The sequence below is a fragment of the Geotrypetes seraphini genome, chromosome 1 (assembly GCF_902459505.1).
Source record: "Geotrypetes seraphini chromosome 1, aGeoSer1.1, whole genome shotgun sequence".
In the NCBI taxonomy this organism is placed as follows: Eukaryota; Metazoa; Chordata; class Amphibia; order Gymnophiona; family Dermophiidae; genus Geotrypetes; species Geotrypetes seraphini.
Genome location: NC_047084.1, coordinates 397,659,443 through 397,681,971, shown reverse-complemented (window position 1 = coordinate 397,681,971; position 22,529 = coordinate 397,659,443). Strand labels below are relative to the sequence as shown.

The window sequence follows — 22,529 nt, the reverse complement described above, 5'->3', positions numbered from 1 at the left end:
ATGCTCAGATTGCACGGAGAGAAGTGTATAGAAACTCATTTCCTGACCCAGAAATTGAGCTGCCAACTGAAGAGTCAGATGAGGGTCCACCCATGAAAGTAGAACCATGATGTCACCTGCCAATTGAGTATATCCCCTATTGCCCAGGCTGCAGAGAAATACCACCATCACAATACTGACTGAAAAGAGCTTCAGCGGAACACCGGAAGAATGGTCTGAAGCTCCAGAAAGGTAGCATGACCATGCTCCAGAGCAGAATACTAAACAAGTACTGAGTCGCCTCTCAAGACCAGACTGGAGGAGCTGAGGGTGGCAGGCACTAAGCCCCCCCCAAACCCGCCAGCTCGGAAAGGTTGGCAACCAGGAGCCAGTCCAGCAAAGACCGAGGCATGCACATAAAAAGAAAAATCCCACTGAGCCACCAAATCACACTGAGCAATGCTTGAGAAGCATACCAAATAACGGGAGCCCCGAGATACCGGGAACCACCGGAATAAAAGCGGTATAACGGAAAAGCAAGCCGAAGTTCCCAGAGGAGTCAGAAACATGGATCCCAGAACCTGTACCGAATCCTGTACCCTTGGCACGGGGACCGAAGAAGAAGCAAACCTGAGACTGGGACCCATCACCCTAGTCTGTGGGAAGAAACACATTTCGATCCTATATGAACAAAAACACCACCCTGAGAAACCCATAAATATCACAGGAGATGGGAGCGCTGCGTAAGTTCGACGATTCACGGCCAAAGAACTGAGGAACAGAAACCACCCGTTTCGTGACAGTCAAAGGGCCCGGCTGGAAGACGTCAGAAACAAGCAGTCCATCCAGAAGGAAGTAGGTGAATCGCCTGGCAGTTGCCACAATGGCACCACTGCCCATAATTGCGAAGAGGTTTGGAAAGCCTTGGGGAGCTAAATGCCAAGTGCCAAAACCAAAAGCGCTGCTCCAAGAGAGGTGACCAAAGTGACCCATAGGAAACTAACACCAGGCAGACCAAGTCCCCCCCCCCCTTTTTTTTTTCATTGCGGGCACTACGAAGAAAAAGGAAGAACAACCCCTAGCTCTGGAAGAGCAGAAACCCCTGACCGAAGTTCCAGCAACCCGGGAAGGGGATACCGCACCAGCGTCATCTTAGGATACACAATACCAGTGACCCCAAGCAAGAAGCTGAAATGGGAGAAAATAATCCAACATAATGCAAACCAGTAGAAAGAAAAAAACCAAAGATCCGCAACCTGATAAAACCAAATCTCCCTTTCTGTGAGCAGTCGAAAGAGCAGGCAGGGGAAGCAAAGACCCCATGCAAATGAAGTAGCGGACAGGAAACGAGCAGGAGGGGAGTCACAAGTCCTGAATAGAAGGAAGAAACACCTCCTGAGAACATACTAGGCAACATAAGAATGAGTAGGACTAATCCACAGCAGCCCATGCAATCGGAACATCGCATGCTAGCTACTCCAAAATACGACTGCCCTCAAAGGAAAAAAATTGTATATAGTCTTGAAAGTCAATTTCATGTTACACTGCAAGGTTCATGCACAATTGTAAAATAGGTCAAAGCGGCCCAGGGAAAGCAAAAGAGTGGACACCCCAGCATAAGACCCTGGAATGCTAAAAATAGACAAGGACAGACGTGCTCGCAGGAAACCGAGAAGAGCCCCATGCCCCCAGAACTGCTCCAAATGTGCAGTAAGCAAGTCTAAAGCGCAACAGACACACTCAGCGCAACAGGAATGGCCCCAATATGCAGGGAACATCCCAACCTACAAAGGCTCATCCTTAGGAGACACCAAGCTAGATTAGGAGAGACCCGAGTGAAGCACCGGGAACTCTCTTGCGAGTTGCCTAAATTGTACCAGGAATCGCCTGCCGCTAACCCATTATGGAGGCAAGCCGAAACAGGGTGGTAAGTACAGAGCAGATTTCCCTTCTAAGGGCCTGCAGAGACTCCCCCCCCCCCCCCTCCCCGAGAGAATGCTATCACAGCAGGTCAAACAACCCAGGAGAACTCCACACATAGCGCTTATATCCCAGGAAGGCCAAAAACTGTCAGCACTACCGACGCATCTCCCTCCGAAGGTACAGAAAGCTGCGGCAGAGGACAATACCAGCTAGTTAAAAAAAGCAAGGCTCCGAACACTGGGATGCCCCCACCAGCGCAGGAGCGCGATCCTCTTGCTCGTCGTAAGACCGTGACTCCCAGCCCACGGTAAAACAACTAAGCAGCCGTATAAGCGAACCCAGCCACGGCCACCCGAACTCTTGGCCCCTCCGTGGATAACACCATCCACGCTGCAGCGAACTCGGCAGTGTCAGAGAACAATCATGTGCCTGAAGCGCCGGCCCCCTGCATCCGTGTGGAGAATACAGGGAAGCTGCCGAAGGCACAGAGAAAAGGAGCTGCCGAACAGACTTCAAGAAATCCGCGGCGCGCCCACCAGCGTCAGAGTACAAGCACGAGCTGCCTGCTCGCAGAAAGGCACTGGATTCATAAACAGCGACCGACTTGGCGACACGAACACAGCCACGACACCCGCCGTGCAAAGGGCAGCCCCAGGAACAGGCCGCAAGTATTAGCACTCTCCCGCCCACGCACCAGAACAAGCTTGCGCTCCCGCGCGCGGGAAAGCTCCAATTCAAACAACCATACTCAAAACACCAAGCTGGAGCCCTGTACAGAAACATCCACACATTCCAAATTTAATTTTCCACATACTGCAAATTGTCCAACAAAGCTAAGCAGTTGAGAAAGAAATTATCACTGTAGGGAACCACGCGACCGCACAGCAGCCCGTTTCTCAGAACAAAACCTAAAACCAACAACAAAAACCCTTAGGTCGAAGACAACCGCAAAACAAATCGCACAGCTCCCACACCACTAGAAAATACATAGCCCGCAGAAGCAATGTGAAAAAGGAATACTCACAACCAAGCTGACAGGGCGGGCAGACGCTGGTAGACACCGGTCTAGCACCCCTGAAAAGACACAATCATAAATAGCAAGTGGGCTCTCTCTTTTTTTTTTTTTTTATAAGGAAAAGAAGAAAAAATAGAGACCCAGGTAGCCCTCTATCATAGGAGGGAGGGTGAGGCAGGGACCTGGGGGGGGGGCCCCAGGTGTAACCCCTAAAGCCGGCACCGTTCAGCCGGACACCCCTGTCTCACTGAAGAGAAAATCTCAACAGGAGAAATAGCATTGCCAGCTCACTGAAGAGAAACCTCAACAGGAGAAACAGAATGGCAGTCTCACTGAAGAGAAACCTCAACAGGAGAAACAGAATGGCAGGCTCACTGAAGAGAAACCTCAACAGGAGAAAACAACAAACCAGGCACAGCCAGAATTCAGGAGCTAGTTGAATAGCGACTTTCCCCTGCTGGGAGATAGAGCATACTGATGATACAAGCCCTTTTTTAGATATATAAAAGGAAAGAAACCAGTAAGAGAGGCAGTGGGCCCTCTCGATGATCTAGAAAGGAAAGGGTCAATTAAAGAGGACAAACAGGTTGCCAATAGGTTGAATTCATTCTTTGCCTCAGTCTTCACAAATGAGTACACTTCAACAATGCCAGCCACAGGGAGGATATTCACCGGGGAGATAGAGGAAAGCCTCACAACAGTAAATGTGACGTTGGACATGATTTACGTTCAGATTGACAAACTAAAAAGCGACAAATCCCCAGGACCAGATGGAATTCACCCGAGAGTATTAAAGGAACTTAAGGAGGAAATTGGTGAACTATTGCAATCCGTAGCTAACATGTCAATTAGAACTGGGCAAATACCAGAAGACTGGAGGATAGCGAACGTCATCCCAATTTTCAAGAAATGATCAAGAGGGGATCCAGGAAACTACCAACCTGTGAGCCTCACATCGGTTCCAGGGAAGATGATTGAAACACTAATTAAAGAAAACATTGTACAACACTTGGAGGATCATAATCTATTAAGGGCTAGTCAGCATGGCTTCAGGAAAGGGAAGTCATGTTTGACAAATTTACTGCAATTCTTTGACAAAGTGAACAAACAAATGGATAGTGGCGATCCAGTGGATATAATTTACCTGGACTTTCAGAAAGCGTTTGACAAGGTCCCACATGCAAGGCTCATGAAGAAACTACTATGCCATGGAATAGGGGGAGAAGTGCACAGATGGATCGGAAAATGGCTAGAAACAGAAGGCAGAGGGTTAGCATAAATGGGAAATACTCGGACTGGGAGAAAGTGACTAGCGGCGTGCCCCAGGGCTCGGTTCTTGGACCTATATTGTTCAATATTTTTATAAACGACCTGGAGGAGGAAACATCATCCAATATAATTAAGTTTGCTGATGATACAAAACTATGTCGGGCGGTTGCACTCAAAGGGACTGCGAGGACCTCCAAAAGGATCTGAACCAGCTGGAAACTTGGGCGAACAAGTGGCAGATGAACTTTAACATAAACAAATGCAAGGTGATGCACCTAGGAAAGAAAAATAAAGAACATGAGTATATGATGATGGGGGTGAAGTTAGCAAAATGCAAACAAGAAAGGAATTTGGGGGTACTGATTGACAGTACCCTTAAACCATCGGTACAATGTGTGGCGGCAGCGAAGAAAGCAAACAGGATGTTGGGCATAATTAAGAAGGGGATTACGAGTAGATGCCGCTTTACAGAACAATGGTCAGACCGCATTTAGAATACTGTGTTCAACACTGGTCTCCATACCTTAACAAAGATATAACTCTACTGGAGAGAGTGCAGAGGCGAGCCACGAAACTCGTCAAAGGGATGGAGCATTTGGATTACAAAGATCGACTCAGGAAACTGGGACTGTTTACCCTCGAGAAGAGAAGACTGAGGGGGGATATGATAGAGACTTTTAAAATATTAAAAGGATTTGATAAAATGGACCAAGAAACAGCATTACTAACATTTTCAAGTGTGACACGGACTAGAGGTCATAGCCTGAAACTGAGTGGCAGTAGGTTCAGGACAAATGTCGGGAAGTTCTGTTTCGCGCAAAGCGTGGTGGGTGCTTGGAATGCACTCCCCGGAGAGGTTGTGGAGGAGACTACTGTACTGGGATTCAAGCGCAAGTTGGATGCACACCTTCTTGCATATCATATTGAGGGATACGGTAATTTTGGGTCTCCAAAAAGGAGTACTTAAATGGGCCGCCGCGGGTGCGGATCGCTGGATTAGATGGACCTCGGTCTGATCCAGCGAAGGCGTTTCTTATGTTCTTATGTTAGAAGTGCCAGCCAATAGGACCACCTGTCAATCAGTTTCTCTATCTCCGCCTGCTGGTAGATGTGGGCTATCCCATTGGTCTCTGGATTCATCTGCTGCTGTTGCTAAGGAAGCAATGACGCTTGAAAGCACGTGCTGCGAGTGCGGAGCAAGGCGCGCACGATTTCGGAAGGTGTTGAGGCCCGAGACACCGAAGACAGCGTCGATGAGGATCCGTGAGTGAAATTGCGCGCTGGCACTTGACACACTTTTTAAAACCGGTAATAGGCCGGAAAAGCTCCGCCGCAAGATCGAAGCCACGGGGCTGTGGCCTCGCGGCCTGTCCGGTCGAACGTATGGAAGAAATTTTTTATTTTTTTTTTTAAAAACATGAAAGCACGACGAAAAGCAACGATTCTGAGTAAAAGAACCCAAAACCGCGGACTTTAAGAAGGCACAAGTGAACTAACCTCACGCAGAGAGTCGAAAACAGACTTCTCAGCTCCGCGGAAAAGTAAGAACTGAGGAGACGCGCCCTATGCTGGGTGGGAAGGCACTCGCGCATTCGTGGTGTGGGCTTCTCGAAACTTCGAGTTTCTTCAAGCAAGACTGCTTGTGAGGCGTCCGCATCGGGGCTCCGTCGGATCATGTCACCCACTAGTGAGAATACCTGTCTGCTTGTCCTGGGATAAAGAACATTATTGCACCAACACAAATGTGTAGCCCTAGAATTATATAATTGGATCCATCAACTCTGGATGAATGCCAAGGCAGAGTCAATCTTTTCCCATCCATCAAAAAAATAAGTATTTTCATTATGGCTTACCTGGTGGAATTCTCCATTCATCACTCCAACAGCATCTATTTAAAAAAAAAAAAAAAAAAGGAGGGGGGAGGTCATGCTTATTTTACTTGTATGAAGAAAATATTTTCCAGTTAACAATTGATTGGCGAGACATAGGTTAGGTTTAAAAAATAATTACATTAGTGACTTCTATTCCGCCAGTACCTAGCAGTTCAAGGCGTATTACAAAAGAAGGTAACTGGACATTTCCAGGAAAATTATAGTTTAGGGCGCTGTTTACATAATTGAATTTATGAAGGGAAAAATTACAAAGAGTGGAGGAGGCTTTGAGGGGGAATTTACGAGGGGGGGAAGAATAAGGAGAAGTGATTTGGTATCTATATAAATTTTTTGAATAGCAGGGTTTTGATTTCTTTTCGAAATGATTTGAAGTCAATCGTAGTAGTCAGCAAATTGGAGATGTGGTGGTCAAGTTTTGCTGCTTGCGTCGCTAGTAGGTTGTCATATATATTATTGCGCTAAGTACCTTTGAATGGGGGGTAGGTAAATGGGGTCTGTGTTCTCCTTTTTCTAGTTATATTGCTTCAGTTTAGGCAATTGTTTAGATATGTGGGGGCAGTGCCATTTATTACTTTGAATAATAGACAGTACAGTTTGAATTGAATTCTCGCTTGTATAGGTAGCCAGTGAAAGTCAAGGTATGCAGTGGTGATGTGGTCATATTTGCTTAGTGAATAGATCAGTCTGAGGGCTGTGTTTTATACAGTCTGTAATTGTTTTATCATGTTTGCGGGACATGGTAGGTAGAGGATGTTGCAATAGTCCACTAAACCTAGGACTAGGGATTGGACTATGAGCCTATATTGCTCTTTGTCGAAGAATTTTCTTATTTTTTTCAGATTGCGCATGATTAAAAAGGCTTTCTGGGTGGTCTTGTTGATTTGGACCTGCATGGTGCAGCATCTGTCTATCATCACTCCTAGGAGTTTAAGAGTGGACTGTGTAGGGCAGAGGTGGCCAATACGTCGATCGCGATCGACCGGTAGCTCAAGAAGGCAACGTGAGTCGATCGCAGAGCCCATCCCGGGCTCCGTGATAGACTCGTGTTGCCGTCACGATCTACCGAACCTATCAATCTTCCTCTCCCCGACGTCAAAGACGCCGGGCATCCACTTTAGGCTGTTTTTGTCATTTCGGGGGGGAGGGGGCGTGGTGGCAGCAGCAGCAGCAGCCTGAAAAAGAAATCACCCTGGTCCGGGTCGGTGTCATACTCCGGAACTTCTACCTCTTCCAGCAGCCCTCTCCCTTCTACCTGCTTCCAGACACACCCCCTGCTCCGCGGCTCTCTTCGGCAACTCAGCAGCAGCGATCGACACAAGCTTCTGACGTCGGGGCCTACCCTCTGCGAGTCCCGCTTGTTTCAACTTCCTTTTTCCACAAAGGCGGGACTCGTAGAGGGAAGGCCTCGATGTCGACAGCCTGTCTTGATCACCGCTGCTGACGAGTTGCTGAAGAGAGCCGCGGAGCAGGGGGTGTTGCCAGGTGCAGGTAGAAGGGAGAGGGCCAGATGCAGGACTCATGAGTGAGGGGGCAGAAGAGAGAGAGAAAGAGAGAGGGGAGGTAAACAAAAGGAAATATTTCATACTGGGCTGGGCCGGAGTGGAGGGAGGGTGGAAAGATTCTGGCTACAGGGTGCATTAACAAAGGAAAAGGGGGGAAAGCTGAAAATGGAGATAGTGACACAAAGGGTAATCAGGACCTACTGAATAAGGATAGAGATACAGAGGGGACATGAAGAGGAGGTGAAATGAAGACATAGAAGTAATGCTGTAAAAGTGGGGGGGGGGGGAGGAGATAAAGACATTGAAAGGGCAAATGGTGAACATGGGGTAAAGACAAGGATAGAGACAAATAAAGATTCTGAAAAAGTGGTGAGATAAGGATATAGGTGAGATGGACACAAAGAAGGGGGATGCTGGAAAATAGGTGGAATGGTAATTCTGACAGACACAGAAGGGAAATGCTGGATCAAGGAGAGATGGGGCTCAGGCTGGATGGAATGGGGAGAAATGCCTTGTTTCTGCAGGGAAAGCTTGGGACGGCGGTGGCTTGGGGGCTGTTCCCCGATGGCGGTGGCAGCAAACCGAGTGGCTTGGGGGAGGGCAAGGAGAAAGAAAGAAAGAAAGAAAGGGGGCAGACAGGGAGATAGAAAGAAGGGGGAACAGGGAGTTCGACCTCCCTCCAACACTTCAGAAAACATTTGAAAACTTGGCTTTTCTCCAAAATGTAACTCCCTCCCTCTCCATTATTCTAAATCCCCCTTTTTCCTTCTGTTTACCAATTTCCCTTCCTCTTTCCATTGGAGTTCCCTTCTTTTTTAATTCCTGTAAACCGTGTCGAGCCCCACTTCTGTGGAGATGATGCGGTATATAAACTTAAGGTTTAGTTTAGTTTAGGGAGAGAATGAGGTCTGGAGGAGAGGAAACATACAGGAGGCTGAAAGAAAGGAAGAAAGATTGGATGCGCAGTCAGAAGAAGTGCAACCAGAGACTCATGAAATCACCAAACAACAAAGGTAGGAAAAATGATTTTATTTTCAATTTAGTGATCAAAATGTGCCTGTTTTGAGAATTTATATCTGCTGTCTATATTTTGCACTATGGCTCCCTTTTACTAAACCGCAATAACGTTTTTTAGCGCAGGGAGCCTATGAGCATTGAGAGCAGTGCGAGGCATTCAGCGTAACTCCCTGTGCTAAAACCTACTATCGTGGTTTAGTAAAAAGGGAGGGGGTATATTTGTCTATTTTTGTATTTTGTTACTGAGGTGACATTGCATATAGTCATCTGCCGTGACCTCTTTGAAAAAACCCGGAATATGAATAATTAACATTTTCTCTGCCTTTCAGTGTGCTTTGTGTTTTTTAAAAAATTTTATTGTTGGTAGATCATTTTGACTTAGTCATTATAAAAGTAGCTCGCAAGCCCATAAAGTGTGGGCACCCCTGGTATAGGGTATTTGGTGGCATTTATTTCTAATTCTGTAATGGATGGGGTTTTGTCCTTTTCAAGAAATAATTTATTTCTTATATACCGCTATACCGTGAAGTTCAAAGCTGTTTACAATAAAGATACATTTAGTCAGTGAATGAGATACAAGGTGAGAGAGACATGCTACACATTGTCTATCGACCACTTGGCTATGGTACAGCGTTAGTTACTCATCTGTAGTAGATGTTCTTAAAGGACATAAGGACACATTTTTTTACATCTGGGTGACATCATCCAACAGAGAATGCAGCAGTGACACTGCCCAGAATTAATCTTGGAAAGCCTTTAAGAATGTGCACCACGTATGCACATGTCTTCCTGTTCACCAATATCACACAGGACCAAACAGTCTAATAGTGTAGCTCAAGGATAGACAATTCCGGTCCTCGAGAGCCAGAGCCAGGTCAGGTTTTCAGGATATCCACAATAAATATGCATGAGATAGATTTGCATCTCAAGGAGGCAGTGCATGCAAATCCATCTCATACATATTCATTGCGGAGATCCTGAAAACCTGACCTGGCTCCGGCTCTCAAGGACCGAAATTGCCTACCCCTGGTGTAGCTGATTGAACACAACTAGTAGTGGAGGAGAGCAGAGATGAGAATAAGTATCCTGCAGTCCTGAAAGAGCATCTGCTACAGTTGAACAACACATCTGGGAATCCCTAGTTACATCAAGCTGTTAAAAAAAAAAAAAAAGGTAAACAAAACAAGCTGGCAAGGCCAGAACTTGTTTTACTTTTTGAAGACATCCTGGAACAAAAACAAAATAGGCTGGGAGGTGAGAGTAGATTCCAGACACTAACTAAACGCTGAAGGACTGTCTGACCAAACCAGCTGTGATTGGGACTCCTGCTCAATATAGTAACAAAATGTGAATGTGTGAATAGAAGACCATGTCACACCTTCGCAAATCTCCTCTATGGAGGCTGATCTCAGATGAGCTACAAACACAGCCATTGCTCTTACATTATGAGCCGTGACATAACCTCAATTTTTAGCCCAGTTTGGGCATAAGTAAAGGACATGCAATCTGCCAGCCCCCATCCTATTAGGGTCAAAAGAAACAAGAGCTGGGTGGACTGTTTCTGGGCTTTAGTCTGCTAATAGATCCAGGAGGTTGATATGTAGTCAACCCTCCTGGGAGACCATCAATCTTGGATATGGAGCCCCATCTACATGAGCTCCCCAGCTCAGGCTGGATGCATCTGCTGACAAAAACGGAGGAATTTGGAATGGTAGTTCCAAAGTCAAATCAAATATAACTGTCTGCCTAAGACAAATATGTCTCTAGAAGAGTTGTAGTGATGGTATCATCTAGGTTCCTTTTGGTCTGAAACCAATGGGAAAACAGGGTCCACTGGGCCAGCCTCAAATGGAGGAATGCCATGGGTGTAACATGTACAGTCAAGCTGAAACCTGTTGGCTCTGACAAACTTGCAAAAATATCTCGAAAAGTTAAGCAAAGCTGGTCAAGTAGGCAGGAAAGCTAAGATGCAAACGGAAGAAAAAAATAGCCTATCAGGTAAAACAGGGGTGGGGAAGGGGAAGAGAGAATACTTTTTTAGATATGTTATTGATAGGACAAAGTGCGAAAGTGGCATTGTGAAATGCAACGGTGAAGGGGAGGAATATGTAGAAACTGATAAAGATAAGGCTGAATCTAATATAATAAAACCCTAAGCTGCGCATGCGCACTCCCACCTTCGTGAACCCGTTTTCCGTGAGCTGTAGGGACCGCAGGTAGGAGTGCGCATGCATGCATGCGGCGGCGCGGAGCCTGTTGGCCGCGGCGGCTCTTGCCGTCGGAAGGAAGGAAGGAGGAAACGGGACGCGATCCCCACCTGCGTCGGAAGTCCGATGCAGTTGGGGATCTTGAGAGGAGCCGCAGCTGTGTCTTTAGAGACACAACCGGGACCAAAGGAGCCAACGGCATAAGAACATAAGAACTGCCATCTCCGGATCAGACCTTTGGTCCATCAAGTCCGGCGATCCGCACACGCGGAGGCCCTGCCAGGTGTACACCTGGCATAATTTATAGTCCACCATATCTTTATATGCCTCTCTTAAGGAGATATGCATCTAGTTTGCTCTTGAAGCCTAGGACGGTAGATTCCGCAATAATCTCCCCTGGGAGGGCATTCCAGGTGTCAACCACTCTCTGAGTGAAGCAGAACTTCCTGACATTAGTCCTGAACCTGTCCCCCCTTATCTTCATTACATGTCCTCTAGTCCGTGTCAAATTGAACAATGTAAATAATCTTCTCTGCTCTATTTTGTCGATTCCTTTCAGTATTTTGAAGGTCTCGATCATATCCCCACGCAGTCTCCTTTTCTCAAGGGAGAACAATCCTAATGTTATAAGTCTATCCTCGTATTCCAGTTTCTCCATACCCTTCACCAGTTTTGTTGCTCGTCTCTGCACCCTCTCCAGCAGTTTTATATCCTTCTTTAGGTAGGGAGACCAATGTTGGACGCAGTATTCCAAGTGTGGTCTGACCATTGCCCTATAAAGCGGCATTATAACTTTCTCCGATCTACTCGAGATTCCTTTCTTTATCATGCCCAACATTCTATTTGCCTTCTTTGCCGCTGCCGCACATTGTGCCGACGGCTTCAGGGTCCTATCTATCAGTACACCCAGGTCCTTTTCTTGTTCACTCTTCCCCAGAGTTGCACCTGACATTGTATACTCGTATTCCTTATTCTTATTGCCTAAATGCATAACCTTGCATTTCTCCACATTGAACTTCATCTGCCATTTCTCCGCCCATGTTTCTAACCTACACAAGTCGCTCTGGAGTTCCTCTCTATCCTCCTGCGTTCTGATTGCCCGGCATAGTTTTGTATCGTCTGCAAACTTGATGATCTCACTGGATGTTCCTTCCTCCAGGTCTCCATCGGAGAGCTGCAGCTCTGCCTCTTCCGACCCCGCCACTCCTCCTCTTCGGGCAGCAGCAGCGTTTAAAATTTGCTGCTGTTGTCGGCTTCAGGCCTTCCTCTCTGGCGGGTCCTGCCTACTTCATGTTTTCATGAAGAAAGGACCCACCAGAGAGGAAGACCTGAAGCCGGCAACAGCAATTAATTGTAAATGCTGCTGCTGCCCGATGAAGTTCAAGGAGGAAAGGGAGCAGAGGGGGAGAGAATGGTAGGGCATGGAGGTAAGGAGGAAGGTATGGGGAAGGAGAAGGAAAATGCTGCACAGGGAAGTGGGGTGGGAGAGAAATGTTGCAGCAGAGAAATGGAGGGGCAGAAAAAGGAAGGGAGGCATACTGCTGGACAGGGAGAGCAGGAAAAAGGGGTTGATGGACAGGGGAAGAGGTGCTGATGGACAGGGGGGCAGAAAAAGGAAGGGAGGCATACTGCTGGGCAGGGGGAGCAGGAAAAAGGGGTTGATGGACAGGGGAAGAGGTGCTGATGGACAGGGGAGGCAGAAAAATGAAGTGAGGCCTACTGCTGGACAGGGGGAGCAGGAAGGAGGTGATGATGGACAGGGGGGAGGTAAAACAAAGGGAGAAGGGCTGCTGCTGGATAAGGTGAGCGGTGATGGGGTGGTGGAGGACACAGGGGAGGTAAATGGAAGGGAGAATGGACAGGGGGAGCAGGCAAGGGGTGGTGGTGGACAGCCAAGGAGAAAAAAAGAAAGACAGAAATACAGAAAGCGGCTAAGGAGAGAGAAAAAGAAATAAAGACAGACACACACATATATTCTAGCCCGTTAATGTAACGGGCTATATAAGACTAGTAGCTTAAATATTTCTGTTCAGTGTTCATAGCTAAAGTGCTGGGAGCAGGACTATAGAAGTCAAATGCAAATAGGAATGGAGATGTAGCAGACTCTGAATAATTTTCAGAGGACTCTGTGTGGTGAGCTAGCTAAACTAAAAGTGGACAAAGCAATGGGGTCAAATAGCATACATCTGAACATACTGAGGGAAGTTCTGGCGGCTCCACTGGCTGACCTTTTCAATACTTCTCTAGAGTCAGGAATGGTACCGAAGGACTAGTAGAGACGAACCACATCTACCCTTCTCAAATGTATAAGTAAGAGAGATATAGGGAACTACAGGTAAGTGTGACTCCTGTATTAAGAACATAAGAAAACTGGGTCAAACCAATGGTCCATTTAGCCCAGTATCCCATCATCATGGTGGCCAATCTAGATCACAAATACTTGGCAAAAACCCAAATAGAAGCAATATTCCATGCTACTTATCCAGGGCAAGCAGTGGCTTCTCCTGTGTCTGTCTTAATAGAAGACTATGGACTTTACCTCCAAGGAATTGTCCAAACTTTTTTTAAAACCAGCTACATTAACCACTCTTATCACTTCCTCTAGCAATGTGCTCCACAGCTTAATTGTTCTGAGTGAAAAAATATTTCTTCCTATAGGTTTTAGAAATATTTCCCTGTAACTTTGAGTGTCCCCTGGTCTTTGTAATTTTTGATGAAGAAAAAAAAAAAATTGACCCATTCTATTCCACTCAGGATTTTGTAGGCTTCAATCACATCTCCCCTCAGCTGTCTTTTTTTAAAGCTGAAGATAGAGAATGACACGGGGAAAAAATCTGTCCCCGTCACCGCCCCGTCACCGGCCCACCATCCTCTGCACCGCCCCGTCACCGCCGTTCCCTTCACCGCCCCGTCACCGTCACCGCCATCCCTTTCACCGCCCCGTCACCGCCACTGCCATCCCATTCACCGCCCCGTCACCGTCCCCGCTGCATCCATATAAGCCTTAGTACTGTAATATTTAGCTTATTCCTTTCTTATAAATCAAAGTTCCTGCTGCTGAACTAGAGAAAGAGATGTTCAGCTGGCAGGGCTTTGTTTATAAATTTTTATCAACACAACTAATATACTATTTTATCCTAAAGCAAAAAATAAATAAATAAATATAATTTTTTTTCCTACCTTTGTTGTCTGGTTTCTGCTTTCCACATCTTCTCATTGAATTCCTTCCATCCACTGTGTGTCTTCTCTCTGCGTCTTCCATTTGCTGTTACTGTGCCTCTCCCTTAACCCCCCCCCCCCCCAATTGGTCTAGCACCCATCTTTTTCCCTCCGCTCCCGCATAGTCTAGCATCTGTCTTCTTCCCACTCTGTCTTCCACATTTCCCTTGGGGGTCTGTTCCTCTCCACCCTCCTTCAATGTCTGTTCTATTCCTTTCCACCACCACCCTTCACTCCCTCCTTTACCATCTGTTCCTTTCTACTACCCTTCAGCTCCTCTCGCGTGGCCTATCTACCTTCCTTCCTCTTATTTTCATGGCATGTTACAATGTAATTTGTGCAAGCCCCTGGAGCCTGCAAGCTCGGTCCCTGTCCCATCCCCACAAACCATCTCGCTTCTGTGCTCCTATTTTCTCCATTTCTAATATCTCCCCTATGTATCTGTCATTGCCCCCCCTGTGTCCATATACCATCCCCATGTCATGTCCCCTTTATGTCTCTGTCCCTATGCCCCATGCACATAATTTCCCCTCTTTCTGTTACCTTCCTGTGTCCAGATTTCCCCTATCTTCCTCTTCCATACCAGTGTGTCTCTTCTTTTCAACCCCATCTAGCTTTTTTCCCTCTTTCTTTCCTCCCCCCTGCTTCTAGCATCTGGCTCACCTGCCAGTCCTTCCCTTTCTTTCCTGCTGTGGGTTTTTCTTTCCGACTTCATCCCCTTGGCCCAGAATCCTTTTCCCTTTCACTCCCTCCTTCCAATTTGAGCCGGGAACACTAGCAATCGCACGGTCCCCGCAGCCACTACCTGCCTGCCCAATCGATCCTAGTGTTTAGCCAGCTCTCTCCCTTCTCCTCACCTTAGTTTATAGGTTTTCTTTTTCGGCGACCTGCACGCGCGGCTGCTCAGTGTTTCCGGTTGCGTCAGAGCAGAAGATCGAAACTGAGCAGCAGCGGGTGCGGGCTCTCTGATAGCGTGCGGGTCGCCGAAAAAGAAAATCTACAAACTAAGGTGAGGAGAAGGGAGAGAGCTGGCTAAACACTAGGATCGATTGGGCAGGCGGGTGTGAGCTGCGGGGACCGCGCGATCCTTCATGCCTCACTGCGGGGACAAGACCATTCACCGCCCCGCGGGCGGTGAATGGCCTTGTCCCCGTCGCCGCAGCGACTGCTAGTTTTCTTCCCCGTTTTCGGCGGGTGACCCGCGGCTAAAATGCGGTGGCCGCGGGTAAACCGCCACCGTGTCATTCTCTAGCTGAAGAGCCCTAACCTCTTTAGTCTTTCCTCATATGAGAAAAGTTCCATCCCCTTTACCATCTTGGTTGGTCTTCTTTGAACCTTTTCTAATTCCGCTATATCTTTTTTGAGACACAGCGACCAGAACCAAATGCAGTATTGAAGGTGAAGATGCATCATGGAGCAATACAAAGACATTATAACATTCTTGCTTTTGTTAATAATTCCTTCTCTAAAAATTCCTAGCATCTTGTTTGCTTTATTGGCTGTCACCGCACATTGGGTGGAAGGTGTCAGCGGTGTTGTCTGACTGGGTGACAAGAGAATTGGATAGAGGATGTGCACTAGATGTGTACTTAGATTTTAGCAAAGCGTTTCACAGTGTTCCACACAGATGTCTAATAAATAAACTGAATACCCTCAAGATGGGTCCCAAAGTGACTGGTTGAGTGGAAGGCGACATAGGGTAGTGATCAATGGAGATAGCTCTGAGGAAAGGGATGTTACCAGTGGTGTGCCTAAAGGTTCTATTCTTGGGCTTGTTCTTTTTAGCATTTTTATAAACAATATTGCTGATGGGTTGTCGGGTAAGATTTGCCTCTTTTCATACGATACCAAAATCTGCACTAGAGTAGACACGCCAGATGGTAGAAACAATGTGAAGAAAGACCTAGCAAAGCTTGAAGAAGGGTCTGAAATTTGGTAGCTACAATTTAATGCTAAGAAATGCAAGATCATACATTTGGGCTGCAAAAACCCGAGGGAACGGTTCAATTAAGGGGGGTGAAGAACTTATGTGCACGGCAGAAGAGCAGGACTTGGGTGTGATTGTATGTGATGATCTTAAGGTGGCCAAACAGGTTGAAAATATGATGGCGAAAGCTAGAAGGATGCTAGGTTGCATAGGGAGAGGTACTGTTGCCCCTGTATAAGACTTTGGTGAGACCTCATTTAGAATATTGTGTACAATTCTGGAGGCTGCACTAAACTAAACTAAACCTTAAGTTTGTATACCGCATCATCTCCATAAAGATAGAGCTCGACACGGTTTACAGGTAATTCAATAAATGAGGGAAGGACATAATAAGAAATTAGAAGTTAAGAAGAGGATAGCTAGATTTACATTTTAAATAGATAGCTTTACATTTTGGAGAAAAGCCAAGTTTTCAGATACTTTTGGAATAATTGGAATGAGCCTAGGTTCCGCAGCGGGGTACTTCCAAATCTCAGTGAATTTGAAGAAAAGGGATTTCCCTAATTTACCTGCATACATGACACCTTTTAACGAGGGGAAAGATAGTTTGAGTAAGTGGAAGGATCTGGTAGTGTCAGGTCTCAAAGAATTCCAGGATAGTGGGATTAGGGGAGGAAGAATGCCATGTAGGATCTTGAAAATTAGGCAGGTACATTTAAAGTGAATCCTAGAAATCACCGGAAGCCAGTAAAGTTTTGACAGAAGCGGGGAAACATGATCGAATTTGCTTTTTGCGAAGATCAACCTAGCCGCAGTGTTCTGAAGTCTTTGAAGCTTTTTCTTGGTTAGACTTAGATGGAATTACAATAGTCCAGTTTGGAAAGAATGACAGCAAAATGTTGTTGGCGGAAATAGGATCTCTTTCCTCAACATGTGAAGACTAAACATTTTTTACCAGAGAGTTGAGATGATCATTAAAGGAAAGTGTAGAATCAATAACGATGCCCAAAATTTTGCTTGAGAATTCGATCTGCAACGTGGGACCAGAAGGTAGTGGAATGACCATGGGTAACTGATCTAATTTTGGGCCAAGACAGAGTAGTTTTGTTTTGGACTCATTCAGTTTCATTTGTACAGAGAGGGCCCAGGATTAGAGTTTCATTATGCAAGCTGTTATATTTTCAGTGAGGTTAGTGAGGTTCGAATCTATCTCAAGAAGGACAAAGATGTCATCTGCATATGTAAATAGTTTCAAAGGGAGAAAGATGGAAGAATTTCAAAGAAGACATATAAATGTTGAAAAGAAGAAGGGGCAGGGGTGATCCCTGGGGAACATGGTTCCATTCATGTTAACAGTGTAAGAGCGGGATGCCTTACAAGCAGCACAGAGGGATATAAGTGACTAAAATTACACCATGTATACACCTGGCTGGGCCTCCGCGTGTGCGGATCGCCTGACTTGATGGACCAAAAGTCTGATCCGGAGATGGCAGTTCTTATGCTCTTATGGTAAAAATTTTGAGAACCATTCTAAGATTGTGGAATCAACACCTATCTCAGAAAGTTGGTAAATTAGGATATCGTGGTGGACAACATCAAAGGCTGCAGATAGATCGAATTGTAGTTGGATAGCAAACTTATTACGAGACTGAAGTTGTTGAATCTTTGAGATTAAAGAGGCCAGCAATAATTCAGTGCTGAAATTGGGTCTGAACCCATATTGGCAAGGTAATAGAATGGAGAATCTCTCTAAGTAAGATGAGAGCTGAGTCGATAATAGCCTCGAGCATTTTGACCAGGAGAGGAATATTTGCTATAGGACAAAAGCTGGAAGGGGAGGATGGGTCTAGATCAGCTTTTTTCAGTAGTAGGGTCAGGGCAATGTGTCCCATTTGTACGGAAAATAGGCCAGATAGTAAGGCTGAGTTGATAATTCTGGTGATAGATGAAATAGCCTGCACGGGAATATTCTCGTAAAGGTAGGAAGGGAACTGGTCCAGGGCACCTTTGCAGGATCTTAATTTGTGGCACAGTTTAGAGACCTGGGCTTCGGATACATGCTCAAAGACTGTCCAGAATCTGTCTACTGGGATAGGGTTAGTGATGCTGGGCACCAGAGAATTGTAAGTGACATATTCATAGGGGATCTGACTCAAGGGCTTCAAGGTAAAATAACACTATTCGCCGATGACGCCAAACTATGTAATATAGTAAGTGAATGCAGTTTACAGAATTATATGGCGCAGGACCTGCTTACATTGGAAAGTTGGTCCTCAACCTGGCAGTTAGGCTTCAATGCTAAGAAATGTAAGGTCATGCACCTCGGAAGCGGAAATCCATGCAGGACGTACTTCTTGAACGGAGAAACTTTAACTAGGACTTCAGCAGAACGAGATTTAGGAGTAATCATCAGTGCAGACATGAAAACTGCCAATCAAGTGGAGAAGGCTTCATCTAAGGCAAGGCAGATATTGGGTTGTATCAACAGAAGTTTCGTCAGCCAAAAGCCTGAAGTCAAAATGCCGTTGTACAGGGCCATAGTGAGACCTCATCTGGAGTACTGCGTGCAATTCTGGAGGCCACATTACAGTAAAGATGTGCGCAGAATTGAATCGGTTCAACGGACGGCCACCAGGATGATCTCGGGGCTCAAGGGTCTCTCGTACGAAGAAAGACTGAACAAATTGCAGCTCTACACTCTTGAGGAACGTAGGGAGAGGGGAGACATGATCGAAACATTTAAGTACCTCACGGGACGTGTCGAAGTGGAAGATGATATTTTCTTTCTCAAGGGACCCTCGGCCACAAGAGGGCACCCACTCAAACTCAGGGGCGGAAAATTTCATGGCGACACCAGAAAGTATTTCTTCACAGAGAGAGTGGTTGATCATTGGAACAAGCTTCCAGTGCAGGTGATCGAGGCAGACAGCGTGCCAGACTTTAAGAATAAATGGGATACCCATGTGGGATCCCTACGAGGGTCAAGATAAGGAAATTGGATCATTAGGGCATAGACAGGGGGTGGGTAAGCAGAGTGGACAGACTTGATGGGCTGTAGCCCTTTTCTGCCGTCATCTTCTATGTTTCTATGTTTCTATGATGGAAAAGAGCTTCTTATAGAAGCAACCTTTTCGTTGAAGAATTTTGTTAGGTCATCTGCTGCTGGGGAGAATAGAGGAGTCATTTTTAGAGGTTAAGGAGCGCCAGATGTTAAACAGTGTGCTGCTTTGGTTTGGAACTGGTGATTTTGTCACTGTAGAAATTCTTCCTTGCTTTTTTTAGTACTGTATTGTAGAACTTGATACTGTCTATCTGCAGGGGATTTAGATTTTTTCCATTTACGCTCCAGTACTCGGCATTTCTGCTTCAGTTCTCTGTGGTACGGAAGATACCAGGGGTCTTACGGGAGTAGGACACCATTTTAGTAGATAGAGGGGCAAGAGAGCAGTATGTAGACTCGGAGAGGTTTACCCAGTTGTGTCAGTTGGTTTCTGGGGTATCAGGTTTGGGACAAAAGGAAAACTGGTTGAGAAATTGGGTCCAGAACTGTTCGCTTGCAATTTTTTTACGGAAGGTAGTAGATTTTGTGGTGCAGGGTTGAACCCCAAAGTGAGACATGAAAATGGGGAGATAGAAGGTACCTAGAAAAAAGATGCACCTTTAAAAAGATATAAAAAGAATAGAGTCGGTCCAGAGGAAGGCTACTAAAATGGTGTGTGATCTTCATCATAAGGTGTATGGGAACAGACTTAAAGATCTCAATCTGTCGACTTTGGAGGAAAGGCGGGAGATATGATAGACACGTTTAAATACCTAAGTAATATAAATGCGCATGAGTCAAGTCTCTTTCATTTGAAAGGTAAGCACAGTTACTTACCGTAACAGGTGTTATCCAGTGACAACAGACAGATATTCTCACATATGGGTAACGTCAACCACGGAGCCCCGATGCGGACAGCTTCACAAGCAGACTAGGTTGAAGAACTTTTAGAAAGTTCGCGACTGCCACACCGCTCATGTGCGAGTGCCTTCCCGCCCGACGTAAGGCGTGCGTCTCCTCAGTTTAGATAGCTAGCTAAGAAGCCTACTAGGGGAGGTGAGTGAGTTGTGAGAATATCTGCCTGCTGTCCCTAGATAACACCTGTTACGGTAAGTAACTGTGCTTTATCCCAGGACAAGTAGGCAGCACATTCTCACATATGGGTGACCTCCAAGCTAACCAGAATGGGATGGTGGGAGTGTTGGCAATTCAGGAGGAAGGGAGCCTCCCGAACAGCCTCAAGGAAGGGGTCCTTGACCTCGACTTGCCTCGACTCGGAGACCCAGGAGGCGTAGAAAACTGCCGAGGCCAAGACCCATGCCCAGGCTGTACTGAGGCCTCAACGGATCTCGAGGCCCGAGGTACTGGAGACCGGCCCCTTCAAGGAGAAGAGTCCTTTGGCCGCTTAGAAGGCAGGTGCCTCGAAGACGAGGCAAGCTTAGCATGGTGCCTCGATTGAAGCCTAATGGTCGGCGACTCAGGCGTAGAAGTATGAGGCGAAGAGTCACTCGAGGACAACCGGCGAGACCAGCGAGGCTTGTCCTGAGGAGCCTCGGTAGGGTGCTCAGGCTGGCTCGCTGGGAGCAGGGTCAAGATGGGCCAAGACAGCTGAAATTTGCGTGGTCAGGATGGCCTATGGGCACCGAGACCAATGGATCTGGTCGGACAGGTGCAGTAGTGCACTCCTATGAGGGCGATCTCAAGGAAGAGTTTCCCTATGCTTGGAGGGAGGTCTCGTAGATGCTAGCAGGACTGCACTCACTGCCTGGGACACCGGGGACTCCGTGGAAGGCTTCTTCGTTAGAGAACCTGAAAGAGGAAGAAGAGACTTACCTGAGGACGGGGCCTTCACAGGCATGGCTGACGGGGCCCTCAAGGCAGGAGGCGACTTGATCGAGGTCGAGGCCGAGGTAGCTACGGGGGCCGAGGCCGGAGTCAAGGTCTTGTCCTCTGGCAGCTCCATAGCGCCGAAGAGCTCAAGGATCCGGGCACACCGCCTACAAAGGGCCCGCAGTTGGAGAGTGGCACAGTGCGGACAGGACTCGGTCCGGTGGTTAGAGCCCAGGCACTGAATGTACCAACGATGAAGGTTGGTAATAGAGATCACCCGACCACACTGCGGGCACTTCTTAAACCTGGTGACAGGCCAGGACACAGAGAAAAACAACAGCCGTGGCCGAACAAGGCCAGATGGTCTGGTCGAAACCCGAGGGCCCCCAGACCAAACGAACAGAAGAAAATTTTTAAAAATGGTTTTTTTTAAGACGAACCGCACAGTGACCAACCCGTATAAATCAAAAAAGCAAGCCACAGTGCAAGAAGGCACTTAGATTTTGCGCAGAGCTGAGCGACAGGGCTTCTTGGCTCCGCGGAAAACTAAGAGTTTATGCTGCCTGCTTGTCCTGGGATAATACTGAATACACCACCTGTGTGGGTCAGTGAGGGAGATCGCGCGCTGGCAACGTCTACACTTCTTGAAGCTTGTGACCGGTCTGGACATAGATGGAAAGATGGCCTCAGCAAAATCGAAACCCGCCAGCGGAGGCCGCAAAGCAGGTCCCACCGTGACGAAAGCAATAAAATTTAAGGTTTATGGGTTGTTTTTTTTTAAAGAAATGAAAACACGCAAAAAAAAAAACCAAACAAACAAACACAGCGACCCTGAAAAATAACAGAATACGAGCTGTGGTGAGAGAAGGCACGAGAACTGAGGAGACGCACGCCCTTGCATGGGCGGGAAGGCACTTGCGCATGCACGGTGCGGCAGTCGCAAACTTTCTAAGTTCTACAAGCAAATCAGCTTGCAAGCTGTCTGCATCTGGGCTCCGTGAATGACGTCACTCACATGTTGAGAATAGGCTGCCTGCTTGTCCTGAGATAAAGCACAGTTATTTACCGTAACAGTTGTTATCCAGGGACAGCAGGCAGATATTCCCACACATGGGTGACGTCACCGACAGAGCCCCGCAGCGGACAGCCTCGAAAGCAAACTTGCTTGAAGATCTCGATCTTTCGAGGACTGCATCGCGCATGCGTGCGTGCCTTCCCACCCGAACTAGGGGGCGCCTCTCCTGAGAGGATCCTCAGTTCAGATACCTAGCCAAGAAGCCAACCAGGGGAGGTGGGAGGGTTGTGGGTGATCTCCAAGCTAAGTAAAAAGGGATGGAGGGAAGTTGGCAATTTACGAAAAAAGATTTTGCAAAACAGATTGGCCAAAGTGGCCATCCCTCCTGGATAAGGTATCCAGACAATAATGAGAGGTGAAAGTATGAACCGAGGACCAAGTGGCAGCCTTGCAGATTTCCTCAATAGGAGTTGATCGGAGGAAAGCTACAGATGCCGCCATAGCTCTAACTTTGTGGCCCGTCACTCAACCTTGCAGAGGAAGACCAGCCTGAGCATAGCAGAAAGAAATGCAAGCAGCCATCCAGTTGGAGATTGTGCGCTTTGATATAGGACGTCCCAACCTGTTCGGATCAAATGAGATGAAAAGTTGAGGAGATGTTCTGTGCAGTTGAGTGCGTTGGAGGTAGAAAGCC

At 46.9% G+C, this 22,529-nt stretch overlaps 1 protein-coding gene across 2 annotated transcripts in view; it reads right to left on the bottom strand.

The window, feature by feature from the left end:
- CLTA (clathrin light chain A) overlaps window positions 1–22,529 on the bottom strand; it is a 246,552-nt gene that overhangs the window by 215,435 nt on the left and 8,588 nt on the right. For both annotated transcript variants that reach the window (XM_033917942.1, XM_033917951.1), the window contains exon 2: window positions 6,040–6,074. In XM_033917942.1, the coding sequence (XP_033773833.1) occupies window positions 6,040–6,074 (35 nt within the window). The remainder of the gene's footprint in view (window positions 1–6,039; window positions 6,075–22,529) is intronic.